Raw genomic sequence first — 19,775 nt, forward strand, 5'->3', positions numbered from 1 at the left:
GTTTTTAAGGGAAAAGCCTGAAAATAAAGACAATGTACAAAATTACAGCCGTGCTTTGTGCACACATGTTTATTTTCTTTTGTTTTACTTTCAGACCATATACTTCTTTCACAAGCACATACACATTTGTATGCATCTATGTGCACATACAAACGCTCCAAAGTACTGTTAAAATACATTATCAAACATGTATGTTTATAAGACAACCAAATAGATTCACTCAATGAAAAACTGATTATCTTATTCAAACTGTACTGTGAAATATAGTTACTCTGTCATGTCCCTTTAACTCCCTGTTGCTCACAGCCTCTTTATGATGTCATCACTAAACATTGCCAGTTCAAACTGACTTTCCTGAGGTCCTGGCAACATATAGGCAGGGGAGATGTCTCTTTTAACATTGTAAGTACTCTTTTTAATACTTTTCACTGTTTTTAAAAACTATCATGCTCAATTTAACTACATATTTATATTGTTTAACATAAATAATATTTCTCTTATAATAATTTTATTTGTAAGTTAAAGTTTCTGTTTTAAACACACAAATGAAAGAATATCTTGAGTGCTGTGCTTTCACATTTCACTACTTCTGGCTCTTTCACAAAATAGCTCCATAGCCTTGACCATTTACTCTGTGTCTTTGTGTGTACGAATAACCACATCTTATTTTAGAAAGAAGGGAAGGAACTAATGTGTGAAACCACTATAAAGTGGAAAGCAAGATAAAACATACTAAGACCTTATGAGTTTTAATACACTTAATTGCATGTATAAGGAAAACTAGATCATTCCAACTTCTGACAAAAACAAAAACTGACATTTCTATTTACAGATAAAGTATACTGAGTTCACTTTCTAAAAGGAGTCATTACATGGGTAATTAAACAATGGTATTTCTGCAGGCTTTAGTGGCTGCATCTTTCAATATTGCTCAATATTTCAAAAGGCAATGTACTCTAAAAATATTGTGAAAATTAATACAAAAAATTACAATGATATATACCATATTGACTTAGAGCTAACAATTAATATTCATGTGTATTAAGATGAACCATATCAGATTATTAATATGAACACTTTTTAACTAATAAAAATTTATTATGCTACAATCTACTCTAAAAAGTTTATAAATAAAAAGCATTAACACATACAATTAAGGTGACATAAAAATAAAGCCTATTACCAGAAAATTTATAGAAAAACATATGTGGATAACCAGTTAACCCATGAAATGGTGTATAACCTGAATAATGAAAACAAAATTTAAAAAATCTTTGACTTCAAAATTCAAATTTTTAAAATCTACTTTCTTCTTAAATAACACATCCTGTAATGTTTGGATCTTTTGTATTTTTATGTGTCACTTTTACAACCAGGAAATTCACTAACTTTGAAAGAAAAAGAATGATTTTATCCACAAATTAAAATTGAGCTCTCTAATGCTTTTTATAAAGATATGTTCAGTTGGATGCTGCCCACACCTGATATTACTGCTTACATCACAAAGGTCTTAGCATTATGTTATCATTGAAACACACTTTCATTAGCCTAATTCTCTGATTCCTCTGTGAATTACCTCCACTTTCTTTATCTAAAACTTGCCTGTTTCTCAAAAAGTTTTCTTTTTTAATTATATTTTTTACTGTTCAAGTAGTTGTCTGTATTTCCTTCCCACCTCTCCCGACCCCAGCCATTCCCACCTCCCTCCCCTGATTTTACCTCCCCTTGGTTTTGTCCATGGGTCCTTTATACATGTTCCTGAAAACCCTTCTCTCCCCCCCTCATTATCCCTCTCCCCCCTCCCCTCTGGGTACTGTCAGTTTGTTCTTTATTTCAATATCTCTGGTTATATTTTGTTGTTTTCTTGATAGCCTCTGTAGTGGAGGCTGTTTTCCTTTCAACACCCGCTCTTAACTCTGGACCAGACATGAATTGGGTGTCTGCTTGGTTACCCAATAGGATTTCTAAGTCATTCTCCTTCTGTTTCCTAGAATTCAGTGGCTATGGGTCTCATGTATTCAGATTATATTACCTGTTACCTTTTCCCACAATTTAAAATTTACTTTTATTTTTTCCATCACCACTTTTTCCTCCCATACCCTCTTCTACCTTCACCCATCCTTGTGCCCCCACCTAGCCATCACCATGATGTTGTCCATGTTCATAAATTCTTTCTTTTTTTCATGTTTGCTTAATCCCTCCACCATACCAACCCTTCCCCCAGAGCTGTCAACCTGCTGTCTGAGTCTGTTTCTATTTACTGTTTAGTTTTTTCATCAGATACAACATATGAGTGAAATCATATGGTACTTGTCTTTCTCTGACTGGCTTATGTAACTAAGCATAGTGTTCTCCAGGTCCACCCATGCTGTCACAAAGGGTAAAATTTTCTTCTTTTTACAGCTGTGTAGCATTTCATTCTGTAAATGTACCACAGCTGTTTTATGCACTCCTCTACTGATGGACACTTGGGCTGCTTCCAAATCTTGGTGATTGTAAATAACACTACAGTGAATATAGGACTGTATATATTCATTCAAATTACTGTTTCAGGTTTATTTAGATAAATTCCCAGAATTGGGATCACTGGGAATTTGTTATATGTTATTGGTGATTCTCTCCTTCCAGAGTTTGAATAATTTGGTTCCTCTGGTTCTATATCTTTTTTCTTTATTTCTTGCTTCCTGATTCACTTTATATTAATCAAACCTCTCTAATTTCCTTTCTATTTTGTTGTTATATATATTTACATTATACTTTCATAGTTATCTTATAGGCTACAAAATAATCCTTTCAATTATTATAGTTTAGTACAAATTACTATTTTTATGACTCCCCAGACAGTGGAAGCACCTTACAAAATTTTAACCCCACTTATTCCATTCTCTTTTATGCACTATTATTACCATAAATATTATTTTGCATAAAATTCTTTTATTTTAAACTCAATGGGTTACTACCATTATTAACTGTAAATACTTGATATTTTTGTACCCATATATTTATTTGTTTTGATGGTTTTTATTCATCTTGCATTAACTGTATATCCCCTTGTCTCATTTTCTCCCACCTAAAGAATTCTTATTGGTATTCATTTAGTGCTTTCTACTGGCAATAAAACTGACACATTTTTGTTTACATAAAAAGTCTTTATGATATTAAAAATACATTTGCTATGGAAAAAATCCTAAATTGAATCTTTTATAACTTTAAAATATTCCTTTGTCTTCTGTTACTTATTTTCTCTGTTATGTCAACATATGGTTTGGGCTCATGTACCAAAGAAATATTCACACAATCATTTATAAAATTAAAATAAAACCTAATATGCTTTGAAAGGACAAAAACTATTCTGAGTTGTAATTATATTTAAGCTTCTAATAATTTGAGACTGAGATTGCATCTGTATAAAGCAAGCATAATATAACATATGGCTAAGTTGTCCTTTTCCTAACTGTTCTTTGATTGCTTTTTCTACTATTCTCCAAAGTGAGGTACATGTGCAAAGTAATCCATTTAAGTGTGTGAATAAGATATTAGAACTTTAATTTATATGTTTTATTTCATCTTTAAAATTGTCTACTTTAAAGTGTGATTTATGTTATGTTGTTTCAGTAAAAATATAAATTATATACAAGTTGTGCTCAAAAGTAAACTTTGAAAACACTACTTTCAACTGTAGAAAAGAAGTCAAAATCAATGTTAAGTGCAATGTCTTTTTCCAAGAATATGAAAACAATAACCCACTCAGCAGGTTAGATTTTCAAACTAAAATTCCCAGGATGACAGACCATAATATCTTGTAGCTACACTATTGAATGACTATGATTCAAATGCAAACTAATTGATCAATTGCCTTTGCAAAAGCAAAAATCATAAGCTTGAACTATTTCAGGCATCTATGAAGTTTTCTTTTTAGACTATTCATATCATTGGTTCTTAACCAGAACTGAGTATCCAAATAACCAGAATTTTTTTTAAATAACTAGAGACATTTTTAAAATACATACTTGATTAAGCACAGCCACAGATTCTGCTTCATGGATCCAGGAGTTCTCAGGAATATTTACTTTTCTTAAAATTCCCAAGTTAATTCTGATGTTTATTCTCAGTTGAGAACCACTAGACTAGATATTTTTATTACTCAGTGTCTCCAAAATCTTTCCTAACTCAGTAGTTATTTAATGATGAGTATGGACCAAGCTTTGGGCTGGATACTGGAGCTTTATTTAGGAAATGAAAATATGTTTCAGTAAAGCATAAATAGATTTGGCCATTTTTATTTATTTTTGTTTTTGTTTACAAATTTGATGATTTGGAAAAGGAAAAAAACTCTAGAGCATATGTGTATGTAAGTATAATCTCAGAATTAGGAATGGTCACAACTCATTGTTCCTGCTAACTAATAAGGAAATATTATTTAAAAAATAAATTATACTATGTATATTCTCAATAGACCATGTGATTATCACCAGATCAAGTTGACACTTTCCAAATAAAATATATCATGGACCTATTTTCCCTATGTCTAAGAACAATTAATAATCCAGATCAATACTTACATACACCCCTATCACACATTATTATTGGTTCGATTTTATTGGTACTGAGAAAACTAAAAAATGTAGTTTTTTTCAGAACTTATTTAGTAAACTTAGAAAATATGTGGGCTTACTATTATTTTAGACCTTTACACTGGAAAAATTGAAGGGATACTGGTTGGATTTACTGTTCTACAAATTAAATAAAATACTGTATATTTTTTACAATATATCAAACTAGCATTTTACTTTAGCTTTTGTTCCATTATTTATTTTTGTTCAAGTTTCTGGTGAAAATACACTTTCATCCATCTATTACTTGATTTAGAGGAAAGGAACTGTGATAGGAATTATAAGTATACTTGTTTTAGATACGGAGTTCTTAGAATGCATAAGACTTCTTAGTTTTACTATTGATGGCTTAATAATATTGTCATTATGATATCTTTTATTATCTATAGTATACATTCAATTAAAGCATTTTCTTTTTTTTAACAGACAAGAAGTAAACATCAAAGCATATGATAATACCTTGCAAAGTAAGAATTTAGTCTCTTTGGAGTTCAATACTATTCAGATTATATTTGAAAGTACATTTAGGGATAAATTACTAGTATCTACCACTCAATATGATAAAGCATAGAATGCCTTGAATTTTTGTTACAATTTAGGAGAATGATTTGTGTGTGCATGTGTATGTATATGTTGGGTGTGTGTGTGTATGTAAAATATTTCTAGTCTTGATGGGGTTTTTTACTCACTATGTTAAAAAGAAATAGTTCATTTGTTCTTCCTCACAATAAAAGACAACTTTACATTTATAAGGTCCCCATGTGTTTAAAATTCACAATAACAAAAGCAAAAGTAGAAAACAAAAATATAGTTTAAAACATGAAAGTGGATGGTTTATTTGTTACACAGACACAACTTTAGAAATGTTCTCCTTAATAAATTGAACTTAAATCTGTCTGCACTGCTACAACATTTACCCATTCGTTCTAGTTCCTCCTTCAGGAAATACAAAAGAAGCTTCTAACTTTGTGATTAAGAGAATGAACACTGGAACCAAACTATCTGTGTTTGAATTTTAATTCTTCTATTTACTTTATGATTTTGGGCAAACAACATAATCTCTTTCAGTGCTTTATTTTTCTACATCTATAAAATGTAGGTAATTATAAACTATATTATCTAATTCAAAGTGTTGTTTGAAGATTAAATGAGCTCATATGCATAAAGTGCTTAAAGCACTGTCTGGCACATAGTAAGCATCATGTTAGTGTTAGCAACTGCAGCTATTCTATAATTGCTATTACTACTATTCCATATAGTATCTCCTTAAGTATTTAAATGTAGTGATCAAAATTTTTATTAGCCTTCCCGTATCCAGGAGAGCTGTCCTTAGTTGCCTTAACAGTTCCTTTTTTTGCATAGCTACCAGATATGGAGATTCTCCTGATCACTGTATTTTCAATACATTCAAGTGTGTATATGTTCCATTAGTAAATTTTGTTGAATTCCTTGGGGTGGCATTGGTTAATAAAATTATATAGGTTTCAAGCATAAAATTCTACGATGCATCATCTGTATATTGCATTGGGTATTCACCACCCAAAGTCAAGTCTTTTTCCTTTTTTTAAAATAGAGTTCACAGAATTGAATGTAGTATTTGAGTCTTTGGCCCTAATTTTTGTGTCCTGAAATGTCATTGAGGTCAGAGGAATGCTAAATGAAACATTTAGATATAATCAATTGAGACTTTTATTAATTACTTTATTCTCAGCATTGGGCTAGCTTTTATGGGGACTATACAAGTCACATTGTCTATAACCTCATTAACCATTGGCCCCCAATAAATGTAATTAAAATTTTAAAAAATTACAAATGTCATTTTGAAATATAATTATTGTTAAGTGGGGAGATAAGCTTTTATGGGAAAATCTCATTGAAATCCCTAAGTGATTTGCAAATAAACTACAAACTCCAGGGGGAAAGGAGATATTTTGAGTTATAACTTAATTTAAACAATATATTTCTTACTCATGAATATTTTAGTGCTTATGAGGGTCCAGCTTCTAATTGCAAATTGTTTATTGTCTTCTCTTATGTTAGTGAGTGAATCAAGCAGAAAATTATGTCATCGAGAAAACTTCACTTTAACATTTCCTAAACCACCTCAGCCAGGCAGAAAAAAGAGATCAAGACTTTCAGAATTACAAATTGCAGTTGCTGTGAGTAATGAAAAAGTCATTTTGAAACTAAATTTAAGATTATATAATAAATAAATATAGGTATATATAATTTTAATTTTATTACCTCTTGGAAGCAGATATTTTAAAATTTATATTTTTCCTTAAAACAGGTTTCCTTCACCTACCTCATATTTAGCTTTTATTTATATGTGCCTCTCCATTTCAAAGACATTATATAGTTAATAGAATAAGCAAGCTAGAGAACCTAATGCTGCAAATGGTAGGATCTCTCAGGAAACTTTTACCAGCTACAAAAACATAAAATTTGAAACTTAGAACATGAGCTGATCTTGATGAGATTTAAGAGGTTCTCCATTTTCCTTAACCTAAACTAGATACTGGAAGATTCAAATTTTCCACTGCTTTTATGCAGTAGTTATTCACTAGCAAAAAGAAAGGCTATGCATGTGACAAATGCCCATAAGAAGCAGAACGTGATGACCTTTTTATGTGTGTGGGCAAGGCTGTGAACTCCTGGCTACCAGTATGCAGCAAGTGAAAGAAAGTGTTTATAGTAGTGAAGAGTTAAGCATTATATTCTCTACTATGTGTTAAATATTCTGTTAGATGTTAGAGTTTGGTTGATGAGTAATACATATACCTAATGTATATTTCTGTTTGTGTATTCATGCACTTACCTCAGGAAACAAGCATTATCAGGAATCTCTGCACAAAAGAACACTACCTTTCCCCTCTACAGGTGTGACTATTGAGGGAAGTTGTGGGAGTTTGATTCCAGATGTGTTTCTCTGAATTTACACACACACACAGTGCCACTATGAGCATCTTCCACTTGCTTTTCTCCAGTAATAGTGTGTCCTTGGCATATCATGGTCCTTCTGTTTCCTACTCAGCAGGTTCACCTCACTACAAGCCCCTATTATTCATTTGCCCTTTAGTCACTGCCAATTAATAAACACGTTTTTTTTTAAAGAAAGAAAAATAATCAAGTAAAAAAAAGATTAGTGCTCGGAGTTCAACCCATGCTGATATCAAAATATGTTTTAAGGGCATCTCCCAAAGCAGAGTTACATTCAATGAATTTATTTAAGTGCCATTCATTATATCTGTAGTGATACAAGTACAGGCTTCTATTCATGATCTTCCTTTAGTTCCATATGACCATTTCATTGTCTTGTGATGTCTCTACAGAATAGGTGAAAGAATATAAAAAGTAAATGTAAAATTAATCTATGTGGCCACTATGACATTTAGATTTGTCAAATGTTTGGGTGGGAGCTTAAAAAATTACACTACTTCACCACAAATTAGTGTGGATCAAACAATTGTTTCATTTCATGTCCTTGTTTTTGACAGTATCTCACAATAGGACTCCCAGGCTTTTAATCTGATCAGAGACTTTGAAAAAGGAGTAGAAATGATATTAGGCCTGAAGCCAACAGCTATCACAGGAATTGTCATGACAAACTTGATGGGCATAACCTTATTTTTGAATTAACTTGAGGGTGAAGAATACACAAAATGTTCCAAAAGATCTCTTGTTTTGAGGTCCAAAAGGAGTCCAGTATCAATTGTAAGTACAGGCCCCCCAAAACCATCAATATGGATCATTGTGGGGCTGCTTCAACCCCAATATAAATCATTGAGAAAATCTTTAGGTTTCTTCTAAAGTAATTTTATTTTTAAAGTAAATTTATCTCACATAAACACATAAGCACATATAGGACACTGAAAAATAAAACAAAAACTGTTTTAAATGGCTGGTTAAAAAGAAGCTAAACTATTTTCAACTTTCACAATATAGAGGTATACCTCATTCAAAATCTGTTTTTAATTTTATGACATTTTTAAAATTAAATTTATTGGGGTGACATTTGCTTATAAAATTTATTATAGGTTTTAAGTATACAATTCTATGGTACGTTATCTGTATATTGCATTGTCAAACATTCTTCTTATTATTCTAACCAACCTTTTTAGAGATATGACAAAAGAAAATTAGAGGAAGTCCATAAACCAGCTCAGATATGGATAAGGTATTTCTTAAGAAAAAAAATCCAAAAGCCATCTAATTACTTCACTGTCAGAAGACAGGCTCTCTTTAGTCATCCTTATACTCCTAAAACCCATCCTGAAAAGTCAGAAGATTCCAAGAAAAATACTGGCCCACAGGAAAAAACACCAGAATCCAAAGAAACAGCAAATAATGAAAAACCTAGAAGAGAAAACAAAACTCCATCAAAATCATCACATGAAAGTGAACTATCTAAGAAGTTGAAGAACAAATCAGAAACAAACCCAGAATCCAAAGATTCTAAGGCAGTCTTAATGAAGGATCGAAGAAAACGTAAGAGATATTTAAAAAATTTCAAGACAAATATTGAATCCATATGTACCCAAAAGGATTCTAAGAGCTCAGAGAACAGTTCTGATGCCAAATCTGAGGCCTGCTCAAACAACAGTGAAAATATAGATTTAATGATATCTTTAGAGGAGTCTGGTGCTGAATCCATGGAATTTGATATGTGGTTGAAGAACTGCTCACAGAATAATTCAAAGAAGCCTTCAAAGAAGGAAGCAAGTAAAAGCTCTGATACTGATTCTGTAGATTCAAAAGATGGAAAGAAGGGTAAAAAAAGTAAAAAGAAATCCAAAAAGAAAGATTCAAAGAAGGACACAGAGTCTACTGATGAATCTGATGTTTCAAAGGATGAAAAGAAAGGCTCAAAGAAGGCTAAGAAAGATTCAAAGAAAAGTGACAAAAAGAGAGAATCAAAGAAGGACACAGACTCTACTGATGTAGAATCTGGGTCTGAATCAGATGCAAAAAAAAGTAAGAAAGGTTCAAAGAATAAGAAAAGTTCAAAGAAGGATGACAAGAAAAAGGATGCCAAGAAGGACACAGTGTCAACTGATGCCGATCCTCAATCTGAAAGGATTTCAAAAGAGGGTGGAAAAGATGAAAAGATGCCTAAGAAAATGTCAATAAAATTTGAAAAAACGAAGTCGTCTGCAATAAAGTCTGAAGAGACTACTGAAACTGAATCTGATTTGGATATGAAAAGGTCTAAGAGAGGTTCAAAGAAAATTTCCAAGAAGCAGGATTCAATGAAGAAGATAGAGTCTACTGATACTGAATCTGATGAGTCTTCAAAGAAAGACCTCAAGAAACCTGGATTCATCAAAAGTTCCGATGCTGAGTCTGATGATTCAATGTATAAATATGGGGCTAAAAAGAAAGGAGCTCAAGAATCAGATGCCACATCTTCAGATTCAAAGAAGGGAGCACTGGAACCCTTCTTTGGGAAGGGAAGCAAAAGAGCATCATTCAGAAAGACTACATTCAAAGGAAAAGAAAAAGCAGTTAGGTGTAGAGTTCTTTCATCAAGAAGAAGTCCTCCACTACTAGCGACTCCTTGTGAGCCTATTATACTATCACCTAAGATCAAACGTCAATGTCATTGCAAGAGGCATCCTCCATCTCCAAAACCAAGATATGCTCCTTTGGTATGTTTACTCTGTTTTATTTTAGAGACAATTGTGTTGAAAATGAAAGATATTTTAAAGATTTGAATTTCTATTTTCTCTAAAGAATAGTTCTCTTTTACTGCAATATTGACAAGTTTGGGACTCTGAGGTAAAAAAGATAAAGGATATTTCAAAATGACTCAAAAGGGTTGCAAAACAAATGTCAAAAAGTTAAGAATAATATTTAGACTGGAGCATAGAGAACTAGCTTGTGACTTAAGAAAGCATTTAAAATTACTTGTAAATGGAGTCATGTTACAAAAGTAATTAACTGTTCTATAAATAAGAAAAAAACAAAGATGAAAATTGACTAACACTTGTACAGGGGCAAATTTAAGTAAGATATAAATATATCTCCTAGGACGTTGCTGAAAATAACATAAACATAACCAAAATACAGACAGGGCTAGTTGGAAATGTAACGTATGGGGATTCAGAAAGGCAAATATTAAATTATTTGATTTATATCTGAACTAACCTTCTTTATGTACCATTATTCTTACTGATAATCTGTCCTTTAGGGGATCTCCTCTTCCATCCTCCTTCATCCAAAATCTGGCTACAAGAGGAAGCTTAAGTAGATATCTCACTTTGGATAGAGGGGCCCCTTGTTGTCCTCTGTTTATGGCTTCCTCTGTTCTTTGGTTGAGGTGTAGTTCATTTGCATGGTTTCTGTGTTTCAGCCTGTGTTTCTCTCCTTTCTCACACAGTGTGCTTTGCCTGTTTTCACTATGATAGGGCTATTGTACGCTCTACTGCTAAAATCAGAGGATCTATAGATAGAGCTGGATTTTGACTTTGAGCTTCTAATTTCAATTAATGTCCTTCCATTCTTTCTCTTTTAATCTGGTAGGAACCTCCATTTTCTTTTCTTTTCTTTTTTATTTTGTTTTGGAATTTATACATTCCTTTTATGTCTCTCAGAAAGCCTGGATTTTTAAGTCCATTTTCTCCTAGTGGACTCAAAAAGTCAGCTTTGAGACTTGAAGCTGAAATAAGCATGCCCTTGTTTGAGGTTGAGTTAATGGGTGGGTAGTCATTAGAGCAACAGCAATGAATATATTGCTAGACCATTTTTAAGGTAAATGAGAAAAAAGAACTTCATATAGCTGGATTGTTTTCCACAAGCAGTTTTTATGCAAAATAAGTAAAATGTGAGAAAACAAGTTGTGGCCAAATATTAAATTAATTTATGAAACACAACTTCACGGTTGTATTCTGGGCTTGTATATATTCACCACCAAGGGTCTTTAATAAACTTCCACATGAATAACTACCATCCAGTGATGCTCCTCCACCCTACCACTTCATTGAAAGTGCTATTTTCAAGATTACTAAATACCTTCTTGGGGCCACATCAATGGGTCTCTCCTCTCTCCTCACCTTATTCTACAATCCAATAGCATTTAAGCTAGCCTCTCCTTTCTAAGAACACTTACTTTACTTGATTTCTATAACTCCATGTTCTCCTGTTTTCTTTGCACTTACTGATAGCTTTTTACTACTTTTATTGCATCCTCCTCTACCTAACCTTTAATGAGGGAATGACCTAAAACTTGGTTTTGAATCTTCCTTATCTACAATCCTCCCTTGGTGACTTCATTAAATTCAATGGCTCTAAATACCATCTATGTATTGATGAGTTCATAATTATTACATATAGCTGTGATCTTTCCATCAAGTTAAAATAAAAAAAATTCTTTTAATGTAAGAAACCTTAATAAACCATACTGTGTATCCTCAGAAACCATGTCCTAAGAAGCCATATCCTAGGAAGCCATATTCTAAGAAGCCATATCCTAGGAAACCATACTAGGTATCTTAAGAAACCATGTCCTAGGAAACCATATCCTAGGAAACCATACTATGTAACCTGAGAAACCATGTCCTAAGAAACAATATCCCAAGAAACCATATCCTAGGAAGCCATATTCTAAGAAGCCATATCCCAGGAAACCATACTAGGTATCCTAAGAAGCCATATTCTAAGAAGCCATATCCTAGGAAACCATATCCTAGGAAACCATACTATGTAACCTGAGAAACCATGTCCTAAGAAACAATATCCCAAGAAACCATATCCTAGGAAGCCATATTCTAAGAAGCCATATCCCAGGAAACCATACTAGGTATCCTAAGAAGCCATATTCTAAGAAGCCATATCCTAGGAAACCATGTCCTAGGAAACCATACTATGTAACCTGAGAAACCATGTCCTAAGAAACAATATCCCAAGAAACCATATCCTAGGAAGCCATATTCTAAGAAGCCATATCCTAGGAAACCATATCCTAGGAAACCATACTATGTAACCTGAGAAACCATGTCCTAAGAAACAATATCCCAAGAAACCATATCCTAGGAAGCCATATTCTAAGAAGCCATATCCTAGGAAACCATACTAGGTATCCTAAGAAACCATGTCCTAGGAAACCATATCCTAGGAAACCATACTATGTAACCTGAGAAACCATGTCCTAAGAAACAATACTATGTGTCCTTTCTGCATTCACCAGAGTCTTATTGATTATCATAGCAGGACATATAAATAAGGCTATTGACATGTTTCAGGGTCAGCTGTGTTTATACTCTTGAGTTAAAATAATTTGCATTTGAAATTATGTTTGTAAAGCTTTCCATGTTTCTCAAACATAGGTGAAGAATTCTTCATATTCTACTTCATGAGGTAGATAATTAAATTGTTCTGTTTAGAGTATTTGTTTTTTACTCTATTTTTCTTTTTTATTTAGGTATATTTGACATATAACATTACACTACTTTCAAATGTACCTCATAATGATTAAGTATATATTTTGAGAAATATAAGAAGTTTAGTTAACATCCATTACCATAATAGTTACAAAATACTTTTCTGTGATGAAATTTTTAATACTCTCTTAACACTTTCAAATATATAATATACTACTATTAAATATAGTCACCATACTGCACATTACATCCCCGTGACATTTATTTTATAGATGGAAGTTTGTACTTTTTAACTCTTTCCACTAATTTTACCCACTCCCACCATCGCTTCATCTGATAGACATCAGTATGTTCTCTGTATATATTAACTCTTGTTTTTGTTTTGTTTTGTTTTCCCACATATAGGTGAGATCGTGCAGTATTTGTCTTTCTCTAACTTATTACACTTAGCATAATTCCCTTAAGTTTCATGGATGTTGCTGCAAATGGCAAAATTTTCTTTTTATGGCCAAATAATATTCCATTGTGTGGTATGTATACATGCATGTGTTTACACACATGCACACATATACATACCATATTTTCTTTATCCATTCATTGATATTTAGCCACTAAGGTACATATATCTTTTTGTTTTCTGTAGATAAATACTAAAAGTGGAGTTGCTGAGTTATATAATAATTCTATTAGTTTTTTGGAAGAACTTCTATACTGTTTTAAAAAGGGACTGCACCAATTTGCATTCCCATCAACATGGAGTGTCTTCCCTTTTCTCCAAAAACATTTCTATTCTTTTGGATGATAACCATTTTAAAAGGTGTTATGTGATATCTCATTGTGGTTTTAATTTGCATTTCCCTGGTGATTACTGATGTCGAGCATCTTTTTATATGTCTATTGGCCATTGGTATGTTCTTTTTGGAAAGATGTCTATTCAGCACTTTTTTTAACCGGATAGTTTGATTTTCTTGCTATTGAGTTGTATAAATTATATACATATTTTAGATATGTAATTTTCCTCTCTGTTTCATATATATAGAAGTCCTTTTTTCTTTTGAATAATTCATATTTTAAAAGTGCTTTTTAATGGTCCCCTGTAATAACTTTTAATCAAATACTATAGTCTTGTTCCCATCCTTATTCCTCTGTGACGTCTTGCTTTCATCAAAAATGTTTTTCCTCCCTTAACTTCCCTGAGTTTCTATACTATGGGTTTTTTCCTTCCTCTCTGACTATCTGTCTCCATTTTGAGCCCTTATTCCTCTGTCTGATTCAAAATAGTTTTATATGGTTTAGTTCTTGGACATCCTCTCTTCTCTACATTCTGTCTTTGGGAGTATTCATCTATTATTATGGCTTCTATATTTCACTTCTCTGTAGGTATTTCCAATCTATATCCCCAGACTATTTTCTCATTCATACTCTTATCTTCTTTTTTAATATTCAATCAATTTCTAAGTTGCAGAGGACAGAAAATAAGTTTAAGACAACTCCACCATTAAGTAGCAGTTTTTCTGTGTATGTGTGATTTGAATTAAGTCATCTGTAAATGAGAAGACTATTACCTGACTCATTATAACAAATTATTTTTAGGCTCAAATGAGAAAGAGGGTGTGAAAAAATTTCTTAATGATTTAAATTAAAGCTAAGGAAAACAAATTAGCTTGCCAAAAAACTCCTCACCATTTCACTCAGAATAAATGTTAAAATGCTTACAGTTGTTAACAAGATCCTAGGTAATCTGATTTGCTGTTCTCTCTGATTTTATTTTTCCTGTTCATCATTCTGATCCAGCCACATTGAAAACCTCAGGAACATTATTTAGGATTTTTGCCCTGGTTCTTCTCTCTACTTAGAACATTATTTCCTCAGATTTCCATTTGTCTATTTCTCCCCTTCAAATAATTTGCTCAAATGTCAATTTCTCACTGTGGCTAATCTTATCATACCTTTTTTTTTTCCGTTTTTAAACCAAGTTCTGGCCAGTTTTATTAAAGGAAAAGTGTTCATGATTTCCTTTTTTCACCAGTCTATTCTTTCATACTTTTATCCTCACCCCTTGCACTCCAATCCTCACCTCATCTACTTTTTTCTATAGAGTTTGCTACCTTTCAATACATAATTTACTTACGTGTATTTTGTGTATCTGCTGGTAGAAAGTAAGCTCTGGAAGGACAAAACTCTTTGTTTCATTTACTAATATTACCCAAAAGCCCAAAAGAGTGGCTGGCACTCAGTACTTACTGAATAAATCAATTAATGTGGCATTTATTAGGTAATAAGAAAAATGAATAAAAACAATTCTGGGCATTTTTAAGAGTTCAGATGATACTGGAGAGTATGAATTTTTAGTGTACCCAGTTCAATAATTAATTTATTCATTTGCTCATTAAACCAGAGTAAAGAAAGAAGTATTTGAGCTGGGTCATGAAAGATAAGAAAGGTTTTGACATGCAGAGACTGTGGATAAGTTTCTATCCATGAACATTCAGCTAGTTAATAGTGGAGCCAGGCTATAAAAATGCATTATGAGATGGAAGATCAGAGTATGATGTTGAAAGATGATATTAACATAAGGAAGAAACAAAATTTACAGTCCAGAAGCCAGACAAAATGAATGGTGGGAGAGACACAGGGTTGGAAACTGGCATAATAAGCATGATGAAAGCCTAAGGAACATAAAACCATCAACAAAAAATTGTTATGCCTCTATGTGAGATTTTCTAAAAGAAATACTACACAATAAAATAAATAGAAGGAAGATGAACTAAGTTCTTTTTTGTAGTTAAATTGTAAACATTTAGACGCATAATGTAGCATTGCTAAGACTTGGTTCCTACACAAATATTGGTGAATGGACTAAAATTCAGTATTTTTCATCTTTCAGTGAATATTAAAATCATCCTGGAAAGCTGTTGCACATGCACATTGTTAACTCCATCTCAGAATTTAATTTGGTATGGCTGGGGTGGAATCCATGGACCTGTATTTTAAATAAATAATCCAAACTGATATCCAAGTTCTCTTCCACCTAGTATATTCTGTGATTTGATGTGGTTCATAAGACACCAGAAACTTTCTATAATAGATAAATAACATTTTACTTTTTCTTTTCTTTTCCTTTTCTATTCTTTTCTTTTCACTTTATATCTCAGCCTGAAGCAAAGTGGATTCAAAAGCTGCTCTGAAGAACAATTGAGCGCTTTGTTTCACAGAATGACCTTACCACAGTAAACTCCAGTTACTCTCAAATGAGCATTTCTACTTCTGTGGGACTGTAATAAATAAAAACAAGTCTTCTGTGAGTACCAGGATCTGATTCTTTTTTGCATGTAATTTACAGAGGTGCTTTATAGAAGTGTTTGCTTAATTTATTAAATGTCTGAACCAAAATACTGCAGCATTTTACCCCATGTTCTGAAGCTTCAGTTTAGAAACTGTTTATGAGTTTAGATTAAAACTTAGTGATCTTCCTTTAGATGCACTTACTGTGTTGAATTTCTCTTTTATGTATCATTAAGAAAGAATAAATACAATGGAAGGAAGTAAACAAATCTTTCACAGCCTTAAAAGAAATAGAATTCTATGTATATAGTAATTCTCATTTCCCACAAATGTATATAGAGTTCTCAATGTAATCATTTACCTTTAGGCAAATTTTCCTTTAGTTTATTAGCTTATTTAATAAACTGCAAGTATCCCTGGAATAAAAACATGTATTTGTCAATTATTTTATATCTTTTCATGATTATGCTTGTCACATTCTTTCCTGAAATTATGAAAGGGGTATGGGAGGAAAGATAAATAATAGATAGATAGACAGATAGATGATAGATTATTGTCTCAATACTACAAACTGGATAACATATAAAAATAGAAATTTATTTCACATCATTCTGGAGGCTGGGGAGTCTAAGATCAAGGTGCCAGGAGATTTAATGTCTGTTAAGAGCCTATTTTCTGGTTCATAGACAGTCCTTCTCACTGTGTCATCACATGGTGGAAGGGGACTAGTAAGCTTTGAGGAGTTTCTTTTATGGAAACACTAATGTAGTTCATGAGGGCTCCACCCTCTCAAAGCATTTCCCAAAGGTCCTACCTTTGGGGCATTAATCCCCTTCCTAATACCAACACACTGGGCATTAGAATTTTAACATAAATTTGGGGCAGCATAAATATTTAGTTTATAACAATGATATATTTGCAGATGAAGTTTGATATAAATATGGAGACATCTTTAACTTCACCCAGCCTGCTTTCTACCTTTTTGTTATAATCTTCACTTCCATGTGTTCTCAGAAATGACTACATTTCAGATACAACTCTTAAAACAGTGTCATTTTTCGAACCCATTTGATTATTTACATATGACCTAAGTTACAAGTGCTTTTAATTGTAACATTATGAATAGAAAAAGTTTAGAAATAATCAAATTACTTATCAATAAGTGATCAATTGAAAATATAATAGTAATTCTCCACAATGAAATGCGATTTGTGAAAAGGAATACAGAAATTCTCTATGTGGTGAGATGGAAAAATCTCCAATTTAAATTTAAGTGAAATACATCAAGGTACTGAAGAGTCTATATGCTTTACGAGCTGTAATATGTTTTAAAGATTTTTTATTTTTAGACAGAGGAAGAGGGAGGGAGAAAGAGAGGGAGAGAAACATCAATGTGTGGTTGCCTCTTGCACACCTCCTACTGGGGACCTGGCCCGCAATGCAGGCATGTGCCTTGACTGAGAATCAAACCAGTGACCCTTTGGTTCTCAGGCCAGCGCTCAATCCACTGAGCCACACCAGCCAGGGCTGAGCTGTCATATTTTTCAAAAGGATGAAAGAGAATATGTATTATACATATGTATGATACATATATGTATCATACATATATATAGATTATATATTATATATGTATAATGCAATATATCGTGCAAATGTAATATACTATGTATATATAATGTGTAACATTATGTATTATATGTGTATAATGTATCACACGGATGTAATATACATATTATGTATAATATATTGTACATGCATATATACATATATATGCATGTAGTATATATTATGTTTTGTTGGGAACCTCCCTGCCTGGTTTCAGAAGCTGTAATACCCCCATGGCTAAGGCTGAGTGAGCAACCTTTGGAACATAAGCCACTAAGGATACAAAGCTTATCTCCCTGTCAGGAGCACCACTTGTGCTTCTTTTACTTCATCCATAACTGACCCCCAATGCTTGATCTGTTAGCCAATGACGGGTACGATCCCCCAAGGAGGCAATGACTTAAGACAGGCATGATCACAGGGAGGCCCCAGGGAAGGATTTGGGGGGCTATAGCAAAAGGGGGTGATGGACCCTTGCCCCTCAGCTTTGACAAAGCCTGAATTCTCATTCTGTCTGCGAGAAGTCTCCTAATCTCTTGGCTGCCTTACTTCCCTGCCTGACTTAAGCCTGAAACAATGACAGAGGGTGGTGCAGCCCTGTGCTGGAAAGGGTGGGTTCCCCAGGTGATCAGGCCTAAGAAAGAATACATAACATGCTTTGAAAACTGCTTTGCTAGGTATGCTCTCAATTAAATGATAAGGGTCCAAGCAGGAAATGAGTTTGTTTCCCAAAGTTTTGTAGCCCTTTAGCTAATAGACCCTGACTCAAAATAAGCCCTTCATAGTTCTTTGTATGCTATCTATTGTTTGATCATTACTGCCTGACAATGATTAATGAGCTTTCCCTGTACTCCTGTGCAAAATGAACCCAATAAAAGCTTGTCAAGGCAAGGGCATGTGCTCTCTCCTCTTAAGAGAGTGGCCAGGCTGCTCTGAGGCACTCTCCCCTTGTGAGGGTAGTTGTGCCATCCCCTTTCCTCCACAGGACTCAGTAGTCCACGTGAATTTGTCTCGTATCTCATCCATAACAAAACAGACACTGCAGGCCAGTGCCCATGCCAATGTATAATATATTATAACATGTACAATATATTATGTACAATACATTATACATGTTAACATGTTATAATATATGCACATGTTATACACATTAGTATATTACACACATTCTCATAACATGTATAATATATTATACACGTTAGAAGTATATTATACATGGCGTGTATAAAGGTGTAATATATTACATATGTTGTGTGTAATATTATTCATATATTATGCATAACAAATATATCATACATGATATGTATGATATACTTCTAACACATTACACATGTATAACATCCTTACCTGTTATGTATAATATGCATGTTATGCATATATTATATATAACATGTCTAATATATTAGACATGTTATGTATAATATATTGTACATATTTTATAATGTTATGTATAATATATTATATATTATAGGAAATGCATAATATACGTATTTCTAACTTTTTAAAAATATATTCCCTCCAGAAGACATCCAGCCACATAATATGAAAAACAGAGATTTATTGAACAAGATACAGGATACAGGGAACATTGTACATAAGACAATGATGCCTCAGTCCCCTTCAAAGTAGGCACCTTGGGATCTCACACAGTTTTCCCAATCGCCATCAGCTGCCCTGTTGTATTTTCCTGAATCTCATCAACAGTCTGAAATCTCTTCCCTTTCAAAGGTGATTTTCGTTTTGGGAAAATCCAGAAGTCACAGGGTGCCAAATCTGGGCTGTAGAGTAGCTGAGTCACCTGGGTAATTTGATGTTTCACCAAAAAAACTCTGCATGAAACATGATGCATGAGTGGGTACATTGTTGTGATGAAGCTGCCAATCACCAGTTGCCC

At 33.0% G+C, this 19,775-nt stretch overlaps 1 protein-coding gene across 1 annotated transcript in view; it reads left to right on the forward strand.

Annotated features, from left to right (window-relative positions):
- The window catches only part of CYLC1 (cylicin 1), a 30,079-nt gene extending 13,453 nt beyond the window's left edge, over positions 1-16,626 (forward strand). Inside the window, exons 3-4 of the mRNA XM_036016378.1 lie at positions 8,735-10,261; positions 16,147-16,626. Coding sequence (XP_035872271.1) covers positions 8,735-10,261; positions 16,147-16,179 — 1,560 coding nt within the window. The 3' untranslated portion in view covers positions 16,180-16,626. The remainder of the gene's footprint in view (positions 1-8,734; positions 10,262-16,146) is intronic.
- The last annotated feature ends 3,149 nt before the right edge of the window (positions 16,627-19,775 follow it).

Source organism: Phyllostomus discolor, chromosome X, assembly GCF_004126475.2.
Source record: "Phyllostomus discolor isolate MPI-MPIP mPhyDis1 chromosome X, mPhyDis1.pri.v3, whole genome shotgun sequence".
In the NCBI taxonomy this organism is placed as follows: Eukaryota; Metazoa; Chordata; class Mammalia; order Chiroptera; family Phyllostomidae; genus Phyllostomus; species Phyllostomus discolor.